Below are 24,392 nucleotides of genomic sequence, written 5' to 3' on the forward strand. Positions count from 1 at the left end.
CCTATCTGTAAATCTGGCTTCACCACCAAGGCTGCTTTGTAAACTTTAAAGTCACTGTAAATTCACCCATTTATGAAAATCACCAGGTGCACTGTCCATTAACTCAAGAGATAAATTAAGAGAGATACAACAATAGAGAGATAGAACACTTTAAGAAAACTGTAACTGGCCCTGGCATCTTGTCTATGGCAAATGCTGGGCCAAACACAAACAGTTTTTCATCTGTACTGCCAAGACTGAGTGGTTGGATGGCAAGCAGGTGGTCTTTGGGAAGGTGAAAGAGGGCTTGAACATTGTGGAAGCCATGGAATGCTTTGGGTCCAGGAACGGCAAGACCAGCAAGAAGATCACCATTTCCGACTGTGGACAACTCTAATACATTTGACTTGTGTTTATCTTAACCACCAAACCATTCCTGTAGCTCAGGAGAGCACCCCTCCACCCCATCTGCTTGCAATATCCCATAATCTTTGTGCTCTCACTGCAGTTCTTTGGGTTCCATATTTTCCTTATTCCCCTCCCAAGTCTAGCTGGATTGCAGAGTTAAGTTTATGATTGTGAATAAAAAATAATGACCAAAAAAAAAAAAAAAAAAGAAAATTGTAACTGGGACTGGGGTTGTGGCTCAGCAGTGAGTGCCCATCTAGCACTTTCCCGCATTTCTGTCCTTTGTTCTGTTATCTTGCAGCGACAGAATGTAGGTAGGATATACCAGATGTACCTAACTACAATAACTATCTAACTTTAAATCTGGCTTCAGTGCTGGGGATCAAACTGTCCTTTGTTCTGTAATCCACTGTCCTTTGTTCTGTTATCCACCCACATTCTATCACTGCAAGATAACAGAACAAAGGACAGTTCCATCCCCAGCACTGAAGCCAGATTTAAAGACAGGTAGTTACTGTAGATAGGTACATCCTGTCTAATATCCAGTGAGGTGAAGATGGAGCCCATCCCAAGGAAATGTTAATAAAGCAGCTCGCAGCAAAGAGATGCTAATCCAAAAACTATGCTAAACAAAGAGATGCTAATCCAAAAGCCTTTATTGCCCAGATTATTCCTTTGGGCCCCTTTGTCCCCCACCCTTTGGGCCTTCCCACCTACATTCTACCACTGCAAGATAACAGAACAAAGGACAGAAGTCTTTTCTGCTGTCCTTTAATAAAGCTTCTACTTTCCATTCTAAACTTGCCTGGGCATGCTCCTCTGGTGTTATACTTCAGCATTGGGGAAGCAAGGACTTGTCACCGGTAAACCCTGGTAACAGCACAACATTTAAAAAAATAATAATAATAATTAATTAAAGATATTGTATCCAACTACAACTAAAAAATATTTTAAAAAAAGAAACATATAACTGAGGGAACTTTCCAACATTATTTATCAATCCAAGAATGGAAAGCACAACAGCTTAAGGATCCTGAGAATGACCAGACAGACATCAGCCTCACATATCTACCCCTCCCCAATTCCCTTTAAAAGAGAAGCCAGGAATCTCAAAAGCAATTTTCTCACTTTCAAGATGGCTCTCATTCTCCCTTGAATGTCTATTTCCTTGTTTTCCTAAATAAGTTTGTCTGTGCCACTATGTAGTGACAGGTGCTGAAATTCTTTTCCATCAAAGTCCCTTCTGGTCCACAGTCAAGGTCTGCCTGTCTGGGAATTCCACCAGTGACATCTCCACCAAATTCCTATTGTAATAAGGACTTAGACTCTTCATATATACATATGAATATTCGATGGATGCCTAAAAGTTGACTAAAGATTTGGCATCTCTGCCTCCATTTTGCATCAGTCTCCTTTACTCTGAATCACTTTGGATTCCAGGAATGAGATCTGATCTGATAAACATCTTGTGAGGAGAAGTCAGACCCAGGCAACAGCAACTTTCTTATCTGGGACCCAGTCTGACCAATTCTGAAATGGTGGACAGACCACACCTGATCAAGATTACCTACTTAGGCAGTTGTAAAAAGGCTTCAGTTGTGCAAATCCTTGCCCTCCTTCCTTTTCCTATAAAACTACAAGGTCCGCCTCTGTTCCTCAAAGACAGGATTAAAAACTTGGGTCCCTTTGTCTTCCTGGTGTAGCTGTCTCAGGAAGTTCCTTTCATGCTTTTCATCATTACCATTTCTGTTTGATTTCTGGGGTGAGTAGCTATGTTACCAAAAGCTGGGTCCTTGCCCCCTGAATGCCAATCAAATAACGAGGACACGGTTTTAAGAAAAAGGAAAACGATTTATTGTTTTGCTGGCAAAGGAGAAATATGGGGTGGAGGGGGGGGACCTCCTGTCCCAAAGGCTGTGATTCTGCCCATTAGCAAGAATAGGGGGCTTCTAGGGGTGATCCAGAGAAAATGAGTTTAGGGAGGAGAAGGTCAGGAAGATTAGGGAAAAGATCAAGAAGGATGTTAGGGAAAAGAAGATCAGGGAGAAGATTGGGAAAAAGAAAAAAAGCGACAAGGAATATAGTCAAATTGAACCTATGTTACAGCTGGCTCTGATTTATTGGATCCCCAGAATCGGGCCTCTGGCCTAGGACTCTGGTAACACTATTAGGGTATTGCAATACCCATGAATTTGTGTACTTTGTATCTTTCTTGTCTCCTCAACAGGACCTTAATTCTTCATGGAAAGGAATGGTATTATGTTTACCATTCTAACAGTATAAAAGGCACACAACAGGTAAAGAACATTTCAAAAATACATATGTAGTCTGGATATTAAGGAGTTATTAATGAAGGGTTTTGTTGTTGTTTTTGATACTGTAGCGTGAACTCGGTAAAGGGGTGCTTCACCACTGACCTACATAGCCAGATGTTTTCTCTTTTTTGAGACACAGTCTCACCAAATTGCTGAGGCTGGCAATCCTGCCCCAGGCTCCCTTGAGATTGCAGGAGTGCTGCTACAGGCCCAGCCTAACAATGCACTCTTTCTAGAACAGTGGTTCTCAAAATGTGGTCCTCAAACAAGGGCCTCAGCATCACCTGGAAAGCTTATTAAACGTGCAAAATTCAAGGATTCCCCAAGCCAGAACTAGAGAACATGAATTACTTTTTAACCAGCCCCAGGGCGGAAAATACTGCACCTAAAAGTTGGAAAACACGGGTATCAGTCCTTTTCAGTTTTGGTTTATGATCATGTACTGCGTTAAATAAACCCTAGGATCTGTCTCCTTTTTAACTACGGACCTTGTTTCTAGTCAAGATTTACATTTTAAAAGAAGGGAAAAGGCAGACTCCCGCTTCCGCATCAGCCCAGCCGGTCATTACCGTAGACACAGGTTTACCAGCAGGGCACTGGCCACCGACTGGCGGGGAATTCAATGTCCAGAGACTGGAGCAGGAACCGACCAATCAGAAGCCAGGTTCGAGTTGCTCGCCCATCCCGGCGGTGTGATTGGGTGGTTTTTTGCCGACGGAAGAGACCCGCCGTGGTCATGCTTCATGCCCTCTAGCGCGAGCCAATCGTTGCTCGCCGCTCGAAGAGGCACGACCCGCGCGAGCGATACAACATGGCGGAGTCCGCTTCCTCAGCGGCTCCGAGCCCGCGGGGCCGTGCGGACGGGGAGGATGAAGAGTCCTCCCATCGAGAGGGGATGGAGAGGGCCAGAGAAGACCTAGAACAGTTTGAATACCAGGAACTGACCGACTGTCAGATGCAGTTGGGGGCCCCTGAGGAAGAGGGGGGGGAGGCGGAGGAGGAGGAGGAGGAAGAAGAGGGGGAAGACGCGGACCTGGTGGCGGAGGCCGAGGCAGTGGCTGCTGGCTGGATGCTCGATTTCCTCTGCCTTTCTCTTTGCCGGGCCTTCCGCGACGGCCGCTCGGAGGACTTCCACCGGACCCGCGACAGCGCTGAAGGTGAGGGGCGGGTGGCTGCGCGGGAACGGACCGCAAAGGCTGGGTTTCCAGCGGGGTCGCGAGCAGGGCTCTTGCGGCGGTTCGGCGGAGGCTCGGCTGAACCAACCTCTGTTTGAATCCCGGTTCCGCCTCTTGTCATCAAGCTTCTGTTTTGCTCTTCGGAAAAATGAAACTAAGACCCGAGGCTAGGGCTGATTAAAAAAAAAAAAATTGAGTTGAATTGAATAAGATTGCACCCGACCCACTGCCCAATTCCTCTCTCCTTTGCCTATATTTGTTGCTTTTCTGCTTAGGCATTCCTGTAGTAATGTTAATTTGTCAATTATTTAAATCTCATTTGCCTTACTTGCTGACTATAGCCTCTGGAATAAAAATGACTATGAAATCTACTGTCTAGCTAGCCTTTAAGTGATGGGAAAAGGTAGACCCAATGAGAGGAGTTAGCATTTTGAAGGGCAACGAAATGATATCCCGGGACTTCATTTAGCGTTGCCATTGAATTAATTGTGTATCTATAATATGGCTAGTATTTAATACAAGATTCTCAGCAAGCCATATCGGTGCATCTTCCTGAGTAGGCATAGAATCGTATAGAAGACTGAATTAGTTAACCTAAGGTACTGGTAGGTTAAAAGGGGTGTTAAACATTAAACATGCTTTAATGTTCCAATTCAAGGACCTTTCTTCTACGTGTCATACGTGGATACACTGGAGCCATAATTACCATTAATTAGAAAATTAAATCCTAGAATGAAGTCATTTAGTAATAATTAGAATTATTAAAAAGTTGTCTTTGGGGCTGTGGCTATAGCTCAGTTGGTAGAATGCTTGCCTGGCATGCACAAGATCCCTAGCTCCATCCCCAGCACCACAAAAAAAAAAAAAAAGGTTGTCTTTGGGCAGGAGGATTGAAAGTTCAAGGCTAAAACTTAGCAAGACCTTGTCTCAAAATAGAAATTTTAAAAAGGCCATGGATGCTGCTAAACATCCTATAGGGCACAGGAGATATCCCCAATCCCATTCTCCAAAAAAAAAAAAATGTCAAGTGTTTCCATTCTACCTTATTAGAGATAAGACCTAAAGCAGCTGGGCATCTGGTCTACGCCTGTAATCCCAGCAATTTGAGAGGCTGTGGCAGCCTCAGGAGTTTAGCAAGGCCCTGTCTCAAAATTTTAAAAAGGGAGCTGGGGATATAGCTCAGTGATAAAGCACCCCTGGATTCAATCCCTGCTACAAAAAAAAAAAAAAAAAAAAAAAGGAAGAAGAAGCAGCAGCAATACTATTCTTTTGGTTTCTCAGTTTTTTCATCTGTAAAATCTGTTAAGCAAATCAATTGATATGTGTAAAGGAAGGTTTCTGAATGGCAACTCTTGAAGTTTTGGACCATGTAATTCTTTGTTGGAGGATGGGGTTGGTGATATCTCCTATGCCAGGATGTTTAGCAGCATCTGTGACTTTGACCCACTAGAGCCAGTCCTTGTATTATGAGACAGGGTCTTGCTAGATTGCCCAAACTAGCCTTTAACTTTCCATCATTCTGCCTCAGCCTCCTGTTTACCTGGGATTACAGGCATGTGCCTCCTCCCCCACTGTTTTTGTATATTTGATGATAACCCTTCTGACTAAGGTAATATAGAAGGAATTTTTTTTGACTTTGTTTTGCAGTGCTGGACCTCAGACTCAGGGGCTCCTGCATACCAGATAAGCATTCTAACAGCTTTCTTTAGTATAGAGTGTTGCTTTTGATTTTTTTTTTTTTTTTTTTTTTTTTTTTTTTTTTTGGGTACTGGGGATTGAAGCCAGGGGTGCTTTACCACTAAACTGCTTTCCAACCACTTTTTTTTTTTTTTTTTTTTTTTTTTTTTTTTTTTTTTTAAAAGACAGAGTCTCATTAAATTAGTGAGGCTGGCCTAGAACTTGTAATCTTTCTTCCTTAGCCTGCTGGGGTTACAGGTGTGCACCAGCACGCCTGACAAATGCTGCTTGATGAAAGTAGTTTTAAGTGTTTGTTATTCTGCATATTAGTCAGTTATATTTTTCAAGAAAAGCATTAATTCTGAAAGGTTATCTTTTTTGTTTAGTTTTTTTAAAAGTTGACTTAAGTAAAACATACACCTCTAAATTTCTGCTAAATTTTTTTTGGGGGGGTGGGTACCAGGGATTGAACTTGGGGGCATTCAACCACTGGGCCACATCTCCAGCCCAATTTTGTATTTTATTAAGAGACAGGGTCTCTCTGGCTTGCTTAGTGCCTCAGTGTTGCTGAGGCTGGCTTTGAACTTGTTACCCTCCTGCCTCAGCCTCCTGAGCCACTGGGATTACAGGCATGCACCATCACTCCCAGCTCTGCTGATTTTTACAAGATATTTGTAACCTATTAACAAACCACATAGTGGCACTGCTGGATTGTTTGTTTTTAATAAAATTCATTTTTTTCTTTTCTAGCCATAATTCATGGATTATCCAGTCTTACAACTTATCAATTGAAAACTGTATACATATGTCAGTTTTTGACAAGAATTGCAGCAGGAAAATCCCTTGGTAAATATGTTTTTATCTTATAGTAGAAGTATTTTGATTTATGTCTAAATATAAGAGAATGAGAAGAAACAGATGGGAGCTGTCTTCTCCCTTTTATTTAAGTTTACCTACAGGTATACAGCATATAAACACATACACACAAACACATATATATGTTCACGTAAGTATATCTAAAGCAAGTAAAAGTATATTCTCTGTCTTCTTAGCATAGTGGTTTTCAAACTTTAGCCTGCTTCAGAATTGCATATAGTACTTCTTAAAAAACATGAGTGCTGAGTCCTTCTGCCCCTCATGAGTTTCAGATTCTGTAGGATGGGTGTGGAGCCTTGGAATTTGCGTTTCTAATAAGTTCCCAGATAATTTTGGTGTTGCAGTGGAAGAATTATGCCTTATCGATTCTTGGGGATTTCACTTTAAATTTTATACACAATAACTTTGTAATGATGCCTGTCATATACACACTGTTTTTACTGGTAATTATGATATTTGAAACCTTTCATAAACTTGATGTTAGTACTTATTTATTATAAGGAAACGTGGTTTATATTTAAGTTCAGTTAAGATTGGAACAGGGAGGTTTAGTTCAGTTTATCAATAATGACTATTTACAACATGGTCGTTTAAATGACTGTTTTGTGCAAATAATTACATAATTATGTTGGGTTTTTACCACTTATAAAAATGCTTTCTCTTCCATTCTGGGTGGTGGGCAGTACTTACGTGACACTGCTTACTTAAACATGTATTACATAAGATTACAGAGTATTACCACATGAATCCAGCTCTTGCTCATGTATCCTGCTTTGTTTGGCAACTGAGGTTAGATCTGGAGTTAATGCTGAAGCACAAGTGGAAGAACTAGAGGTAGAGTAGATGTGGAAGAGAAAGGATGAAGATAGGACCTGTTACTGAGGAAAACAAACTGATGTGGACACAAATGGAAATTTTCAGACCACAAGTTAACATTGCTATTCAGGGTTGTTTGGAAAATTAAATGTGAGAAAATATACTAAAGTGTCCAGAAGTTCTTTACATATAGCATTTGTTCAATATATCTTAGTTTCTTCTCAGAAACCTCCCAGCAAAAAAGGAAGGGAGATCCAGATATTATGTGTGACACAGAGCTGGGAATATAGCTCAGTTGATAGAGTGCTTGCCTCACATTCACAAGGCTGCCCTGGGTTCAATCCCTAGCACCACAAAAAAAAAAAAAAAAAAAAATAGTAGTAGAGTGCCTCTGGATCCCCAGTACCAAAAAAAAAGAAAAAAAAGAAAGAAAGAAAGAAAATACTAGCATTATTTAGAAAATAAGCTATAGTTGCTGTCTTGATATCTTCATGCTAATCTTCCTAAACTTGGTCCTCACCCAGGCCTCTTAAGTTAGTAAATGTCAGCACATTTATCCATTAATTAAAACCTGAGAGGCCTTCCTCTCTTGATTTTTCATTCTGTATATCTAATCCATTAGTCAAGTCTTGTTCTATTTTAAAATAAGTTCCAAATTGGACAACTGCTTGCCTTTTCCATTATTCTGATCTTAGGTAGCTGACTCTTCCTTCTCCTTTTTTTGGTACTTAGGATTGAACCCAGGGGTGCTTTACCAGTGAGCTATATCTTCAACCCTTTTTTATTCTGAGATAGGATCTCATCAAATTGCCAAGATTGGCTTCAAATTTGTAATCTTCCTGCTTCAGCCTCCCATATCCCTGAGATTAAGGCATATATAACTGCATCCAGCCAAAAGGAATTCATTATTGTAGTAAAGAAAAGTTTCAGTTGTTTTATAATTTTATCAGAATTTTTTCAGTTTTAAAATCTTGGCAAATTAACTTAGAAAATCACTTCCCTAAATTGGTGTGTGTGAGAACAGTGTCTGGCACATAATATATACTCATATAAATATATAATATATACTCAAATATTTACAAGCAATGCATCTTTAAAAAGCTGACAAAGTAAGGTTCTACTTAAGTCTTCTAAATTACTTATTTTTCTTCTGTTTTTTTAAAAGACGCACAGTTTGAAAATGATGAGCGAATTACACCCTTGGAATCAGCCCTGATGATTTGGGCTTCAATTGAAAAAGAACATGACAAACTTCATGAAGAAATAGAGAATTTAATTAAAATTCAGGTATGAATATTACTTTGTACTTACAGTTGTTATTGTGAAAGAAAATGAAAGCATATGATATCTAAAACAATTGGTTTGGGGTTTAGCTTAGTGGTAGAGCATGTGCTTATTACTAGCATATATATATATAGAGAGAGAGAAATTGGATAGGATACCCAGAGTAAAATTTAGAATCTTTTAGAAATTTTGACCTTTGTTTTGTAGTCTTGATATACACACCAGCGCCTGGAACTTAGATTATCAAGCAGTCTTCAAAATTGAGGAGTTGTACCCTCCCAATTTCTATTTAAGGAGTATTTTTTTTTAAATAGGCAATTTTTTTTTTTTTTTTTTTTTGGTGGGGTTTTTGATGCTGAAGATTGAACATGGGGCCTCATATATGCTAGTAATAAGCACATGCTCTACCACTAAGCTAAACCCCAAACCAGTATTTTCGATTAAGAATAAATTATGGATTTTTGCAAGCAAGAGTATATAAAATTTTAAACATGTTGAGAATTTTCATAGACCATTTAAGAGTCAGAAGCCAAAAGCCATTCAGAGATATAATTGGTAAAATATGTTTTGCTAGCATTAAAGCCAATAGTATAGACTTTGTCAGTTAAATAAACTTTTCCTCATTCTTATAAAATTAAAGTTGTTTTTTTTAACATGGTGAAGGTAGAGAATCTAAGTGGTTTTTCCCGTTCCCAGGAATTAGTGTGATGACAGTCAAGTAGAATTAGGACATGAAAAGATTGGGCAGAAAAAGGCCTAATTACTTTAAGACTTGAACTCAAGTTGAAGAGATTTTTCATGTTATTCCAGGCTTTAGGGGCTCTAGAAAAAAGCTAACCTTTGTCACTACACTGTAAGGTTGAGGGGTTGACAATAAGTACATAGTAAACATTTAATATAATACTTGCCAGACATTCTAAGCCCTTTCACATTTGTTTATTGTTTCACATTTGTATATTGTTCTTTTCATCATTTTACGTATTTATAAGGCAACAAGAAGTATCCTGCCAAGTTTATAGTTAACCTGATGATAATGGTGGTCTGATATCTTCTCACATGTTGTATCAGAAAGGCTAATGTGTAAATGATCATTCAAAAGCAGCTGACTTCCTAGGTTTCTAGTAGAGATCTTCCAGGGATCCTGACTACTAGCAAATTTTTTTATATTTTAATTATCAAAAATAACATCTACCTCCTGTCTCATTTTCCTGTAGCTCAAAATTAATATTTAGATAGGTCCTAAATGTACATCATTTAGCTTCTTATCTATTAGTGCCTGCTTTACATTTGGCTTAAATATGAGATAGAATGTTGAGTATTTGTTTTTGAATATGTACAGGACCAATGAAAAATTTTTTTTCATTTTTTCATACCTATTGTAAATTGTTCTGTTATTTGTCAAATCTAACTTATTAAACTGCATAAAAGTTTTAAATGTATTTCAGATTCACTTGATTTCAGTAATTAAAAAAAATTCTGGATATATAGTAGTTTAAGGTGTGTATTTGTCATTTTATCTTTAGGCTATAGCTGTTTGTATGGAAAATGGCAGTTTTAAGGAAGCAAAAGAAGTCTTTGAAAGAATATTTGACGCAAATTCTCACACGGTAATTGTCTAAATTGAAATCATAGAATTTTAGAAAAAAATTGTCATTTTTACATTAAATCAAAGTATTATTGATATTTTATATCCCCCTTTTTAAAAATCAAGTCTTCTAAATCTGTTGTATACTTTATATGTTTAATATATCTAAATTCAAACTAGTCACATTTCAAGGAATCAGCAGTTATGTGTGGCTAGTAGCTACCATATTAGGCAACTCAGGTATAAAGAATGCAAATTTTAACTTGCTTATTTTTCCAGTTATTTTTGTGATTATTAGTAATTTGCCTGTGGATAATGTTAGTCAATAGAACTTTTTTTTTTTTTTAATATTAAAAGCATAGTATTTTTGGAGTGAATTAACATTCATAGAAAAATGGTTTTATATGTTTTTAGTGAAATTTTTACTGAACAGGGCATATCTCTAGAAGAGTACATGTATATAAGTAGCTGTGATTTTACAAAAGGAATATGTTTATGTGAGGAGCCTCTAGATCAAAAAACAGAACCTTAACAGCATCTTCCAGTCACTTGAGGAAGTAGTTACCTTCTCAGGTATAACTACTACCCTGGCTTGTACCACCAAAGATTGGCTTTACTTTTTTCTGAACTTATGATGGAATTATATAGCAAGTTTATATTTGTAAGATTGATCCATGTTGTTGCTTATAATAATAGTTTGTTCACTCTCATTGTTTCATCATATAAATATGCTATAATTTATTCATTCTACTGTTGAACATTTAAATTATTTCCAATTTTTGGCTGTAGCATACTTTTTGGTTTTTTTTTTTTTTTTTTTTTTTTTTTTTTTGAAGTACTGAGGATTAAACCCAGGAGTGCTTTACTGCTGAGTTACATTCTCAGAAATTTTTAATTTTTTTAAAATTTTTGAGATAGGGTCTCACTAAGTTGCTGAGGCTGGCCTTGAACTTGAGATCTTCCCATCTCAGCTATGAGTCATTGGGATTTCAGGCACGCACCACAGCACTTGGCCAAAGTTCTGTAGTTTTTTATTGTGCATCCAGCATTGAAAGAATTACTGCTGAAGAAAAACTTGTAATATCCTCAAGAAGATATGAAGAAAAATGTTTAGGGGCATTGCAATAATGGCCGATAGCCTAAATCCTCAACATGCTGGAAGAGTGGGTGAACAAATGATATTTTTGATCAAATATTTTTTCAAATTTTACAACTATGAAATAAGTAGTTCTACAAACATCAAACATTCCCATTACAATAGGAAAAAAGTTTGATAAATTGTAAAATCATGTTGCTAAAGACATGGAAGCAATGAGAATGAGATGCGCTAAAATTCTAATCACTAGAAATTAAAAGAGACAATAAAAGTTGAAAAACCCCGTTTTAGATAAAATACTGATATATTTTTTCCTTTTTACCATCCCCTTTCCTTCTCAGTTTTTCAGTATTTGATGTTTTAGACACACAAACATTATTTAACTTTTAATTGTTCTTTGAGTTTATTATAAAGTGCTTGTTTCCAATTAAATAATATGATGAATTCTTTTGTATTTGGAATTTACTTGTGTGGCATATTATTAATACATTTTTTTCTATTTCCTTTAGCCTTTAGAAAGGAAATTGCTTATGATAATCTCTCAGAAAAATACATTCCATTCTATTTTTCAACAGTTCAGCTACAACCACATGATGAAGAAAATTAAGAGTTATGTGAATTATGTGCTTAATGAAAAATCATCAACTTTTCTAATGAAGGTATGCGTATTCAGAGAGTCTTAACAATAGACTTAAGAGAAATTCTTAAGATAAAGAGGTTGAAATAGCCTTAAAAAAACAATCAGAATTTTGCTGGGCATGGTGGTATATGCCTGTAATACCAGCAACTCAGGAGCCTGAGGCTGGAGTTTTGGATGTTCAAGGATAACCTCAGCAATTTAGCAGGGCTGAAGCAACATAGCAAGACCCTGTCTCTAAATAAAATATAAAAGGGTTTGAGGGGGTGTGGCTCAGTGATTAAGTAGCCCTGATTTCAATCCCCAGTACCTAAAAATTGAATCAGAATTTTGTGTAGTGGTTTTATAGAAGAATGTGGTAAAGTGTTACAATTTATGAACCTACTAAAAGGGTTTTATAGGTGGTCTTTGTAGTATTTTTGGAACTTTTCAAAATAAGAGTTGCATCCGGGCATTATGACTTATGCCTCTAATACCAGCTGCTCTGTGAGGCAGGAGGAACACAAGTTCATGGCCAGCCTGGGAAACGTAGTGAGATCTTTAAAATAAAAATATTTTGAAAGATCAGAATAAGAGTTGGGGAAATTTTCAAAACTGTGTTATTAAGAGGAAAACTTAAAATGCATTAAGAAAAATGAAAGCACATATTTAGTTTTATTGCCAGTAAATTTTAAACATTGTGGGAGAAGCAAAATCGGATTGAATAGGGATTCCCAGCCCCCACCCTTCCTACCCCACTCCCCCAGTGATGGGGATCAATCAGGGCCTCACACATGCTAGGCAAGCACTTTGCCATTGAACCCAGTCCTTTAAAATATTAAGTAACATTTTTTAAAAATATTAAGTAACATTTTTTTTTAAATATTAAGTAACATTTTTAAAATATATTAAGTAACAATTTTATTCTATCTTGGCCACAAAATATTTTAAGTTATTTATTGTGCATCCAGCATTAATTTGTTGCTGGATTAATTTGAGGGAATTTTATTTCAAAATAACGGATTTTTTTTTTTTTTTTTTTTTTTAATTTTAATTTTTTAGTAGCTTTTGGTCTTAAAATTGCCTAGAGAGGGCTGGGGATGTGGCTCAAGCAGTAGTGCGCTCTCTTGGCATGTGTGCAGCCCGGGTTTGATCCACAGCACCACATACAAACAAAGATGTTGTGTCCGCTGAAAACTAAAAAATAAATATTAAAATTCTCTCTCTCTCTCTCTCTCTCTCTCTCTCTTTTTCTCTCTCTCCCTCCTTTAAAAAAAAAAATTGCCTAGAGATCAGTATGTCTGTCAAATATATTTACAAGGAAAGATCCCCTCCATAATGCTTTACCAAGCAGGTAGCTAAAATAGCTGCCAGCATTACTATAATTATTGGTGAGAGCCTTGCACAGTGGGGCATGGCCTGTAATTCCAGCAACTCAGGGGATATAGCTCAGTGGTAAAGTGCTCCAGCTCAATTCCCAGTACCACCCCCCCCCCACAAAAAAAAAAAAAAACCCTATTGGTGAAAATAGTAACATTATACCCTTTATTGTTCTGTGAACAAATATTTGCCTATGATTATTGGCAAAGAATTAAAAGAGTTATTTAAATGTTGTTTTTTTTAAATAACCTAATGTGTTCTTTCCTCTTCCTTTCTTCTACACAACCCTCTAAGGCAGCAGCAAAAGTAGTGGAAAGTGAAAAATCGAGAAAAATAACTTCTCAAGATAAACTTAACGGTAATGATATTGAAATGGAAACTGAAGTCAATTTGGATAAAGTAAAAAGGTTTGTAAAGTCAGTAATTTTTTATCTTATAAATGATCCTTCTTTATGTAAAAGTGATGCCATTGAGCCATTATTATTAAGAATAATAAGTTCTTAAGTGTGTAATCTTACTAATGATTAACATTGGCTTTTTGAAGTACTATAGAGTTATTGCATGACATACACAAATTATGTATTCTAAGCAAAAATGGAATGAGAAAATACTATGGCTTAAATAATGTAGGTAATTTCATTTATTATTCTCAGCAAAGATGTGCTGAGAAAACTAGATTGAGGTTGGAAAGTTGAATCATTTGTGCCCCTTAGTTCTATTCATAACCCACATACCTTCATTATATGACTCAATTATGCACTAAGAATTATTCTAGTATTTTTAAATATTGTTCATATGTCTTCTCAAGGGTAAGCTGATAGTTCAGATGATGTTCAGCTAAAGAGCGAGTAATTTGCTCTCTCACTGAAGAGAAATAGGTTGTATTAGTCCTAAGTATTGAGAGACAGTAGTTCGATTTTCTGCAAAATTAGGAATTTTTAAGGCTGAATTTTTCTTTTAGCTTTTTTTTTTTTTGGTGCCATGGATCAAACCCAGGGCCTTAAACATGCTAGACAAGTGTTTTACCACCACTGAATTACATCCCCAGTCCAAAGGTAATTTTTTACTTTTTGCATTATAAGCTAATCCTATTGAAGAAAATGCAACTCAATCATTAAAAAGATCTTTTCTGTTAAATCTGTAGTCTACCTGGCACAATGATGCACTCCATTTAATCCCAGAAACTCAGGAGGCTGAGACTAGGGAGGTGATGATGAGTTTGAGGCCAGCCTAGGCAACTTAGAAGACCCACAAAATAAACATTTTTATAAAGGGCTAAGAATGAGATTCATCAGTGAAGCACCCCTGGGTTGTGTCCCAATACCACAAAATAAACAAGCACTCAGTGTTTGTTCCCTTTGTGCTTCCAACCTTAATTCGAAGCCAGATAGTCTTATTCAGAGCCTCTGATTTCTGGATGAATATATTTGGCAACAGAAATAATATTATTTCTTCTTAGGACCACAACTTGAGTGCTTAATTATTAGAGATAGGTATTAGGATTCTAGTTGGATATATATGGCATTGGTAACACCTCTGGACTGAGGCTTAGTCTTCTTACAGTGTTTCCTTTTATTGTTCCTGCCTATCAGAGAATGGCCTATCCCTCATTGGTTCATCTCGAGGTCTTATTTATCATTTGACTTTTTTCTATGATCCATTTTGAAAAGTAGAGATTGTATTTTTATTGGATACATTATTTCATTTTGTTGAGAAAAATCAAGGTTTAATGATTCTAAAACCCCAAACATCCTTGAAGCCAGGCCTTCCTTATTTTATGATGTAGTACTATCATAAAATAAAATAAAAACTTATTCCATGGTTCTTGCAGATAATGAGCACATTTCCTATATTCTTTCCTTATATAATACCATTCACTTATTTCTGATGTTCTCCTAGACTGAATGCAATATATGTATACTTCTTCATGTTCTCATCTACCTTTCTGGTGTGTCCTGTCCTCCACCTCATAAATCCAGATGTCTCTTGTATTAAGAATCTCATCTCAGAAATATTTCTCTAATGTGTTCTTTCTCTCTCTCTTTTTTTTTGTACTGGGGATTGAATTCAGGGGCACTCAACACTCAACCACTGAGTCACAATCCCAGCCCTTTTTGTACTTTATTTAGAGACAGGATCTCACTAAGTGCTTAGCGCCTTGCTTTTTGCTGAGGCTGGCTTTGAACTTGTGATCCTCCTGCCTTGAGCTGCTAGGATTACAGGCGTGCGCCACGGTGTCCAGCCTCTTATCTCTTTTTTTTTTTTAATATTTATTTTTTAGTTGAAGTGTTGGACACAATACCTTTATTTTATTTTCATGTAGTACTGAGAATCGAACCCAGGGCCTGGCACATGTTAGGCAAGCACTCTACTGCTGAGCCACAACCCCAGCCCTCATCATTTTTATCATAGATTATTACATAGAATTCTATCATATAAATCCAACCTTGACATAATTCCCAGAATTAGCTTTCACAAAATCAGATGTTTAAATCCCAGGTTAAAAACCTTTTGGCTCGTGTTTCCTACTAAATATGTCAGAATTTATTGGCATGGCTTACAAAGCTTTATATGGCCTTGTTTTTTGCTTTTGTTTTGTTTTGTTTTTCAAAAGTCCCCTTGTATCCATAGTTTCACTTACAGGTTGTCAACCATGATCTATAAATATTAAATGGAAAATTCCAGGAACAATTCAGAAGTCTTAAATTGTGTGTCTTTCTGAGTAGCATGATGAGATCTTGCATCTTCTTGCTGCACCCTTTTGCTCTCTCCCAGGCAGGACATGAATCATCCTTTTGTCCAATGTATCCATGCTATATTCACTACCTACCCATCACTCATTTAGTAGCCATCTCAGTTATCAATTGACATTTGTAATATTGCAGTATTTGTATTCAGGTAACCCTTATTTTACTTAATAATAGCCCCAAAGGGCAAAAATAATGATGTCCCAATTTAGATATCCCACAAAGAACCCATAAAGTGCTTTCTTTAAGTGTCAGCTTAAATGAAAGCTATTGACCTAATAAGGAAAAGAAACACTGTATATTGACCTTATTAAGCTTTAAAGTAAGAACAAATCTATCCATGAAATAGTGCAGGAAAAAAAAGAACGTTATACTAGTTTTGCTGTCTTACCTCAGATTACTGCTACAGTGCTTCGTAGATTCTTACTTTATAAGGTTCAGTACTGTCCACTTTCAGTCATCTGCTTGGAGGCCTTGGAAATTAAAATTAACCCTGGTGGGTAAAGAAAGGGGGGATGTGCTGTGTACTGTACTTCGGCTTACAACATGTTAACCTTCAAACAAATCATATTTCTTTGCCCACAAATTTAAAGTTTGAGGTAAGACAGCAAAACTAGCATAAAGTTCTTTTTTTTTTTTTTTCCTGCACTATTTCATGGATAGATTTGTCCTTACCTTAAAGGTCGTCATGAGCAGTTTGAGGTACAATAGAAAGACTAACATGTATGTTTTGGTCTTTCTTTACAATTTGACAGCTAGAATATTTGTTTTTACATTAGAACTTAATAGTGTTGGCATATGGTGCTTTTCTTGCCAAGTTGAGAGCTTTTGCTTTTTTTATTGAATGGATAGATGCTGTGTGGCTTCTCTTTGGCACATTCAAAATGCCAAATCACTACGTTTTGTGCTTCAGGTTCATTATTAAGGAAAAAGGGTTACTTGAGGGCCTGTGGGTGTAGCTCAGTTGCGGAGTTCCTGCCTAGCATCTACAAGGCCCTGGTTTAGATCTTTAACACCACAAATAAAATAAAGCTGCATTTAAAAGAAATGGGTGTGATGTTGCATGCCTAAACTCCCAGCTACTTGGGAGGCTGAGGAAGGAGGATCACAAGTTTGAGACCAGCCTTGGCAACTTATCAAGACCCTGTCTCAAAAAATAAAAAGGAATGGGGACATAACTCAGCGGTAGAGCTCCCCTGGGTTCAATCCCCAATAACACACACCAAAAAAGGTGGGGGTTGGCAGGGGGTATTTATACACTGCTTTGATAAGTGACTGATGGGTAAGTAGCATATATAGCATGGATATACTGGGCAATAGGCTAGTTCATGTCCCATGCAGAACAGCAGGGAGAATGTGAGATTTCAACATACTACTCAGAAAGGCATGTAATTGAAATCTTAATATACATTCAGCAGTTTTCTATTTAATATTTTTGGACTGCTGTACACCGGTAATATCGGATAAGAGAGAACTAATGGCTCAACTATGGTATATGGTTTCAAATATTCATTGGAGACCTTGGAATATACCTTTCATGGAAAAAGGGGGGCCATCACATAATCTCATTCTTAAGTGTTATCCCCCTTTATGCCCACATGCTTGAAACTTTCTAGAAAACAGAATTTATCACTGATCTTAAAATGTTACCCTGTTCCCTTGCTTAGTTTCTTCTATTTTGGATTCCCTTCTTTTTATTCTCTCTATGGCAGGCTGTTATTTGTTGTTCAAGGTCTACTTTACAGATCACCTATGCAAAGTCTTGCCTACCTCTGATCAGAGTTATTACTTCTGGGCTCCAATGGTACCAAGTCACATCTATAAAAAGGACTTATCTTAGATTGTAACTTATTTGTTTACCTGTCTGCATCTCTCATTAGTCTTTAGACTAATGAGAAGGTTCTTTTGTGGCAGAGGCTAGGATGGAGGCTGGTTCTGGGCAGTGTGCTAAGATTGAGGCCGATTCTGGGAAATGCTTGGGATTGAACCACCCGAGTTAAATCCCTAGCTCCCCTTCTGAAGGTTCTTATTAGTCTTGAAGCATCTTAATTGGCTTGGTAACCTTGATTACCAAGGTTATATTAGAACTATTAGTCCACTAGTTACAGGGATTAAAATAAAAATTAGAGACAGGATAAAGATTGGTAACCAAGCAAACATCAATATTATCTTGTAAGCAGAAAAGGACAAATAAAGCATTAAACCACAAGTATCAGAACAGCAGTCAACGGAATGCAAATGAAACAAGCATAGCATCAGAAGTATGATTGTGAGGTCAGACAAATGTTAGAAAAATCAAATAAATGTTCTTAAAAATAAAATCAAATGAATGTTCTTAACTTCCTTCCTTGGGACCCAGAAGTGCCTTGTGACATTTTAAAACTTATTAGTAACTCTCATATTTGAAAGTACTGAGTGCTTTACATTTAAAATGTACACTGTTAATAAAAGATTAATTCTAAAAAGAAAAAAAAACTCTCCTTAAGACTAGATGGAATAAATGTTTTGCTGTGATAAAGCTTTTAATCTATTTGAGGCATCAACAGTTATTGGCAGGAAACAGCAGAAAATCTATAATTTGTTGCTAAAGTCTTTAGATAGACCTCAGTGCTGAAGGAATTGAGATAGACTGCTTTGTAGAAGTATTAGTTTTGAGCAGGGACTTGAAGGATGGTTGAGATTTTTCATGAGTAGATGGAAATGTTACCTCAAAAAAGAGGAGTAGAAGCAGTGAAGGCATGGAGATGAAAATGGTCATGCTATATTTTGGAAGCTATTTCAACTATAACAAAGGGGAATTTATTTAAAAGTTCAGTTGGAGACTTGGCAGGATCAGAAATTAAAATTGAATTATTCAAATTGTATACATCAAACACAAAGCAGTATTTTTTGTAAATCGATCATACCTCAATAAAACTTTTTTAAAAACATGAATTCATGAAAATAAGGGCCATGGAAAATTTTTTTAAGAATGATATTATGAATGTTTGATGAAAGCATTAAATGTTTAATGTTTGAAGCTTGATATATGTCTTATGCCTCTTATAAGCACATCTGGATAAGCACATCTGGGCAAAAATTAACCATGTTGTAATGGACTATGTATGTCTTAATGTTACCAGGCTTTCTTTCCAAAGATATTTTTATAAATCGAAATGTGACTTGACTATGTGGAAAGTGCTATCTTTAGGCAAAATTGCTTTTATTTACATTCTCACAAATTTTTTCTTCTTTTAAAGTGTTAGTGACAAACAGTCTGCGGTAACTGAATCCTCAGAGGGTACAATATCCTTATTGAGGTGAAGTAAATTGATGTTTTTCTTCTCTGTTTTTAAAAGTCTTTGATTGAAACAATTCATGCAGACTTAAATATGTTATTATAACTGCCATGTAAATGGTATGATTAAAAGTATGTCTGGGTTCTGCGTACCTCAACAAATCCTCAAGACCCTGATATGTCTTAAAATTTCAAATTAGAGACCTACTTCTGGAATCTGGGTTGTTTTACATTGTTTCAACAAGGCCATTATTGGAATAATATATAGGGAGTACTTGAGCTTACATCAGGTGTTCAGTAAACTTATTCTGTCATAGAAACAAAGATGTGATACTGGGGCAGGAAGGGAATAGGGGAAACATATCTGATAAATGTCCCATATTCCAGTTTAACGAAATTACTTGAAAAACTGGTTTTGATCTAGAAATGCTGTGACAGATGATAAATGAGAGTCTGCATGAACGGTTTCAGAATAGAGTAGTTGGGATGCTTGATGGAACCATGGGAGAGGGTGGCTAATATGGTGTGGAAGAGATTGTTGAAGATGAGGATTTGAGGGGCTGGGGATGTGGCTCAAGCGGTAGTGCGCTCGCCTGGCATGCGTGCGGCCCGGGTTTAATCCTAAGCACCACATACAAAGATGTTGAGTCCGCCGAAAACTAAAAAAATAAATATTAAAATTAAAAAAAAAAAAAAGAAGATGAGGATTTGAGAAGCCAGGATGTTCTATGGTTTGTCCACAAACACTGAAATTATTCATAATGGCAGCACTTAGGTGTAGAAAATGGTCCATGAATGATGGGAAGTTCTTTGAGGGATAGTGAGTGGCTATAGAGAATTGATAAAAGGTGATATATATCAGGAGCTTGATTCCTCAAGAACTGAGACTTGTGGGGAAACAGGCTCCTGAACATGGTATCCATTGGTAAATGAAAACTATATTGGGGTTATGGATGTAATTCAGTGAGGAATTGCTTGTCTAGCATGTGTGAGGCTTTGAGTTTTATCCCCAGCACAGGAAACAAAAGAACAATAAAAATACTAAAATACTATGAAGATCCACCTCTAGGAACCTGTGGCTTATAGAGAGTGGAAGATTAAGCCAGCCTCCACTTGAGAAAGCCAGAAAGAAGAGAAATGTCCCAAAAGAAGAGCTAGATTTTAGATAAGGCAGAGATAGAGAAACTAGTGAAGCCATTGAGAATGGCATTCCAGAGAGCACAAGAAAAACTTTTGGGAGAGGGAAAGAGGGGAAGTATCATTAACTGGAATAGAGTATTTGTAGGGATAGCAATGTAGCAGAGCCTACGTTTTAGTTAGGTGTAGATAATATAGCTGTCTAAGCTCAGGCACTCTGCTTTTTGAATCCTTTATTTAAATGAGTATTACCAACTTTGCAGGGTTGTTAAATATATATATATAAATTATAAACATGTAAATATATATATATATCTCACATCCTGTAATTTCAGACAGCCTACATCTGCTATCATATAAAGGAATTTTGGAATTTCTTTTTTGGGGAAATAAACTCAAAAGCCATAGGGAGAATGAAAGTTGGAGGGTTTTGATTTCTCCCCCCCCCCTTGATCTAATTGGAAGGCCAGTAGAGTCTTGATTTCTGAGAAAAGAGATGAAAGAGGGAAGTCTGACAACAGAAGTCTTAAGAAACCAAACGTTAACATGAAACACTAAACAAGGAGAGCATGGAAGGAAGCAGGCCAAAGTAAAAGATCCTAGAACAGAGATAGTGATAAATCATGTACCTTTTCCTCCCTATCTTTACTAGTCTTTCTGGAATCACATGCTTTCACTTTTTGTTTAGGTCTCACAAGAATCTCTTCATATCCAAATTGAAACATGGAAGCTGGCAGCAAGACTTTAATGAGAAAGAGGAGAGAGTAGGAACTCTTCAAAGTAAGTACTATTACTGTAGTTTTAAAATTGGAAAGATGCTGTGTTCTCAAAAATGATCCTCAAAGTTGAGGTCACCCTGCAACATACAAGACACTTGAGAAAACAAGAGAACAAAGAATATGATAGTTACTTGAGATAATACTTAATTTAGAAAGTTCTGAATGCTTAAAGTTCTTTTGCTTGTAACATAGTAACATAGTAAAACTTGTTTTCTACCTTAAGTGTATTCATCATCTTCATCTTCTTTTCTACCTTAAGTGTATTCATCATCTTCATCTTCAAGTAATTACTTTCTTGAGACACAAATACACTCAGATTTCATTATTCACAGATAATTATAAGTCTTGAGAGCACTGAATTAGCAGATACTGAATCATTATCCCTAGGAAAAATACAAAGTTAGATTCCGCTGAGCCTTTCACCACAACTTTTTTTTTTAACTAACTGATTAATACATAATCTTGTTTTGTGTATTGATCAGTTGTTAGAAAACACTATTAAACACTATTAGCTGTTAAAGAAGGCACTTTATTATTGATTAACATTGAGTTACTGCCACCAGCACTACAATGCAAGCCTTGACGAACTTTGTGTAACATCTGTTTTTCTATAAGGTGCATCACAGCCTTCTTGCTCTGAGAAACACTAGACAGCATTTCCAGATTTAAAAATATGTCACTAAATCAACCACAAAAGACACGTCTACCAATGGACCTGGAAACTTCCATGAGTATTGTTTTTGGAGTTAGACAAATTTTAGAGAATAGATAAATTTAGAAATTGAATCTGAGGATTGACCATATGAAGAACCTATATATCCCATATATTTTCCTTATTACTACTTTTTTTTTTTTTTTTTTTTTTTTTGATGCCAAGGATTAAACCCAGGGGAACTTTACCACTGAGCTACATCCCCAGCTCTTTTTTATTTTGAAACAGGGTCTTGGTAAGTTGTTGAGGTTGGTCTTGAACTTGCAATCCTTGCCTCCTGAGTTGATGGAATTACAGGTGTGTGCTGTCATACCTGGCTTGGATAGCTTCTGAAAACCGGTCTGAAATTATTTTCAATTGTTATTTGATTATCAGTTCCTTCTTGGTATGTATTCATTTAACAAAAATGCATTGACCGATATTTTATTCTAAGCACTGTATTAATGGAGAAATTAATGTAAATTATTTAGGTATAAACCTAAATATTAGGTCTACATCTTTATTGATCAGAATAAAAAATAAGAGATTTAAGAAAATTAGGCTTGTTTTCCATGCTCATAGTTACCAACTGAATACTCAGTACAATAAGTAGGCCTTCAATAAATATTATTAAATAAATGTATTCAGATCTGATACCTGGTGACATGGCCAGTATTAGCTAATATTTGTGAATATAGTGCTAAAACACATTTGTAAATACTGTCATCACTCTCATTTTAAAGATGAAAAAACTGAAACTCCATTATTTTCCTAATGTTGGTAAATTCCAAAATCGAATTTCTTCATCTCTTACTACAGAATGTCTCAAAATTATAATTATAAACTAGAATAATGTGAGCCTTTTCTTGAGCTTTTAATATCATAATACAAAATTCAAGTAACAGTAAACATACACTTGTTGATGCTCAACATAGCTCATCAGTAGTTAAACTCTGAAGACTATAACCTTGTTTCAGAGGGGTTTACAGTGACTGTGGATATTGATTCTATAAGGACTTGTGATTTTTAGCATTTTAAAAATCTAGTTTACTTAAATAGTACCAAGTGTCCTCTCAATTAGAGGATATTAGTTTGGTTGTAAAAAGGTTTTCATTTTTTTTAAAATGAATTTTGGGTGCCATCTTTGATAGCACAAATATAAAAACAAATATTTGGTTTATAAAATTGATAAACTAATTTGGAAGAAAATCAAATATTTCAGAAAAGTTGAAAGAAAAGAATCATCCAGATTCCTTCTATGCAGAAAAACTTCACCAGCATTTGACAAATAATCATTACTATTTGTGTTAAAAGTTCTTTATATAGAATTCATTTAATATTTAAATCTACCTTTTTAATCAAGGTAGAAGTTGAGATAAAAAGAGGTTAATTAAAATGCCCTTTGCTATATAGTATGTGAGCAGAACCTACCCTAACCAGAATCTGAAATTAGACTTTCAGACTTTAGGCAGACCCATGTCCTTAAAGGTTAGAAAAATATTACCACATGTTATCTACAAATATGTTTATATATAATTTAAATTTTAAAGTAGATCTGAAGGATTCAGTGAATTTCAAATATTGTTTCATAAGAAGCATCACTGTATGAGCTCTCCAAAATCAAGAATAAATATGAAATGCTTTGAAAGGCTGGGTCCAGTTGCATCTACAAATATAAATTTAAGCCTTGGCTGTTGATTGGTTTTTAGCAAAAATGTGTCCCACCAATGCCCATTTTTCTTAACGTTTTATGTAATCAAGATTTGTAACCTGTTTTGTAGCCATAATTCCTGTAAAAATTTGATCATATTTAAATTGATCTATTTACGAAATCCTTCTACCAAGATTCCCTTAATCCTCAGCTCTTTATTTTATTTATTTTTGGGCTGGATTTTAAAAAAATGGCTTATAGACACTATAATTTCTAAATTCATGCATGTCCAAGAACGTCTACTCTTTTTTGCTTAAAAGATTTACCTACATATACTAGAAGAAAAAGTAGGCCCAAATCTCTCTTGTCAGTGTAGGAACTGAATTCTTCAAGTCTCCTAAAGCACAAGAAGTAAAATCAAGAATCAATAAATGGATAGTATCAAACTAAAAAACAACTTCTCAGCAAAGGAAACAATCAAGAATGTGAAAAGAGAGCCTACAGAATGGGAGAAAATCTTTGCCACCTGCACCTCAGATAGAGCATTAACCTTCAGGATATATAAAGACCTCAAAAACCTTAACACTTAATCAGTAAATGGGCAAACGAACTAAACAGACACTTTCCAAAAGAAAAATACAGTCAACAAATACATGAAAAAATGTTCAATGTCTCTAGCAATTAGAGAAATGCAAATTAAAACTATACTGAGATGTCATCTCTTCAGTCAGAATAGCAGTTATCAAGAATACAAGTGACACTAAATGTTGGTAAGGATGTGAGGAAAAAAGAACACTCATACATTGCTGGTGGGAGTGCAAATTGGTGCAACAGTTATGGAAAGCAGTATGGAGATTCCTCAGAAAACTTGGAATAAATCCACCGTTTTGACCTAGTTATCCC

The 24,392-nt window shown here is 36.1% G+C and overlaps 1 protein-coding gene across 3 annotated transcripts in view; it reads left to right on the plus strand.

The window, feature by feature from the left end:
• Positions 1–3,493: 3,493 nt before the first annotated feature.
• The window catches only part of Terf1 (telomeric repeat binding factor 1), a 31,169-nt gene continuing 10,270 nt past the window's right edge, over positions 3,494–24,392 (plus strand). The window contains exons 1-8 of one of the 3 annotated variants that reach the window (XM_076835425.1): positions 3,494–3,859; positions 6,305–6,400; positions 8,412–8,533; positions 10,054–10,137; positions 11,721–11,870; positions 13,502–13,614; positions 19,194–19,253; positions 21,057–21,148. In XM_076835425.1, the coding sequence (XP_076691540.1) occupies positions 3,514–3,859; positions 6,305–6,400; positions 8,412–8,533; positions 10,054–10,137; positions 11,721–11,870; positions 13,502–13,614; positions 19,194–19,253; positions 21,057–21,148 (1,063 nt within the window). In that variant the 5' untranslated portion in view covers positions 3,494–3,513. The remainder of the gene's footprint in view (positions 3,860–6,304; positions 6,401–8,411; positions 8,534–10,053; positions 10,138–11,720; positions 11,871–13,501; positions 13,615–19,193; positions 19,254–21,056; positions 21,149–24,392) is intronic. The other 2 variants (XM_076835427.1, XM_076835426.1) reach the window with 2 other exon arrangements.

This window comes from Callospermophilus lateralis, chromosome 16 (assembly GCF_048772815.1).
Source record: "Callospermophilus lateralis isolate mCalLat2 chromosome 16, mCalLat2.hap1, whole genome shotgun sequence".
NCBI classification, from domain to species: Eukaryota; Metazoa; Chordata; class Mammalia; order Rodentia; family Sciuridae; genus Callospermophilus; species Callospermophilus lateralis.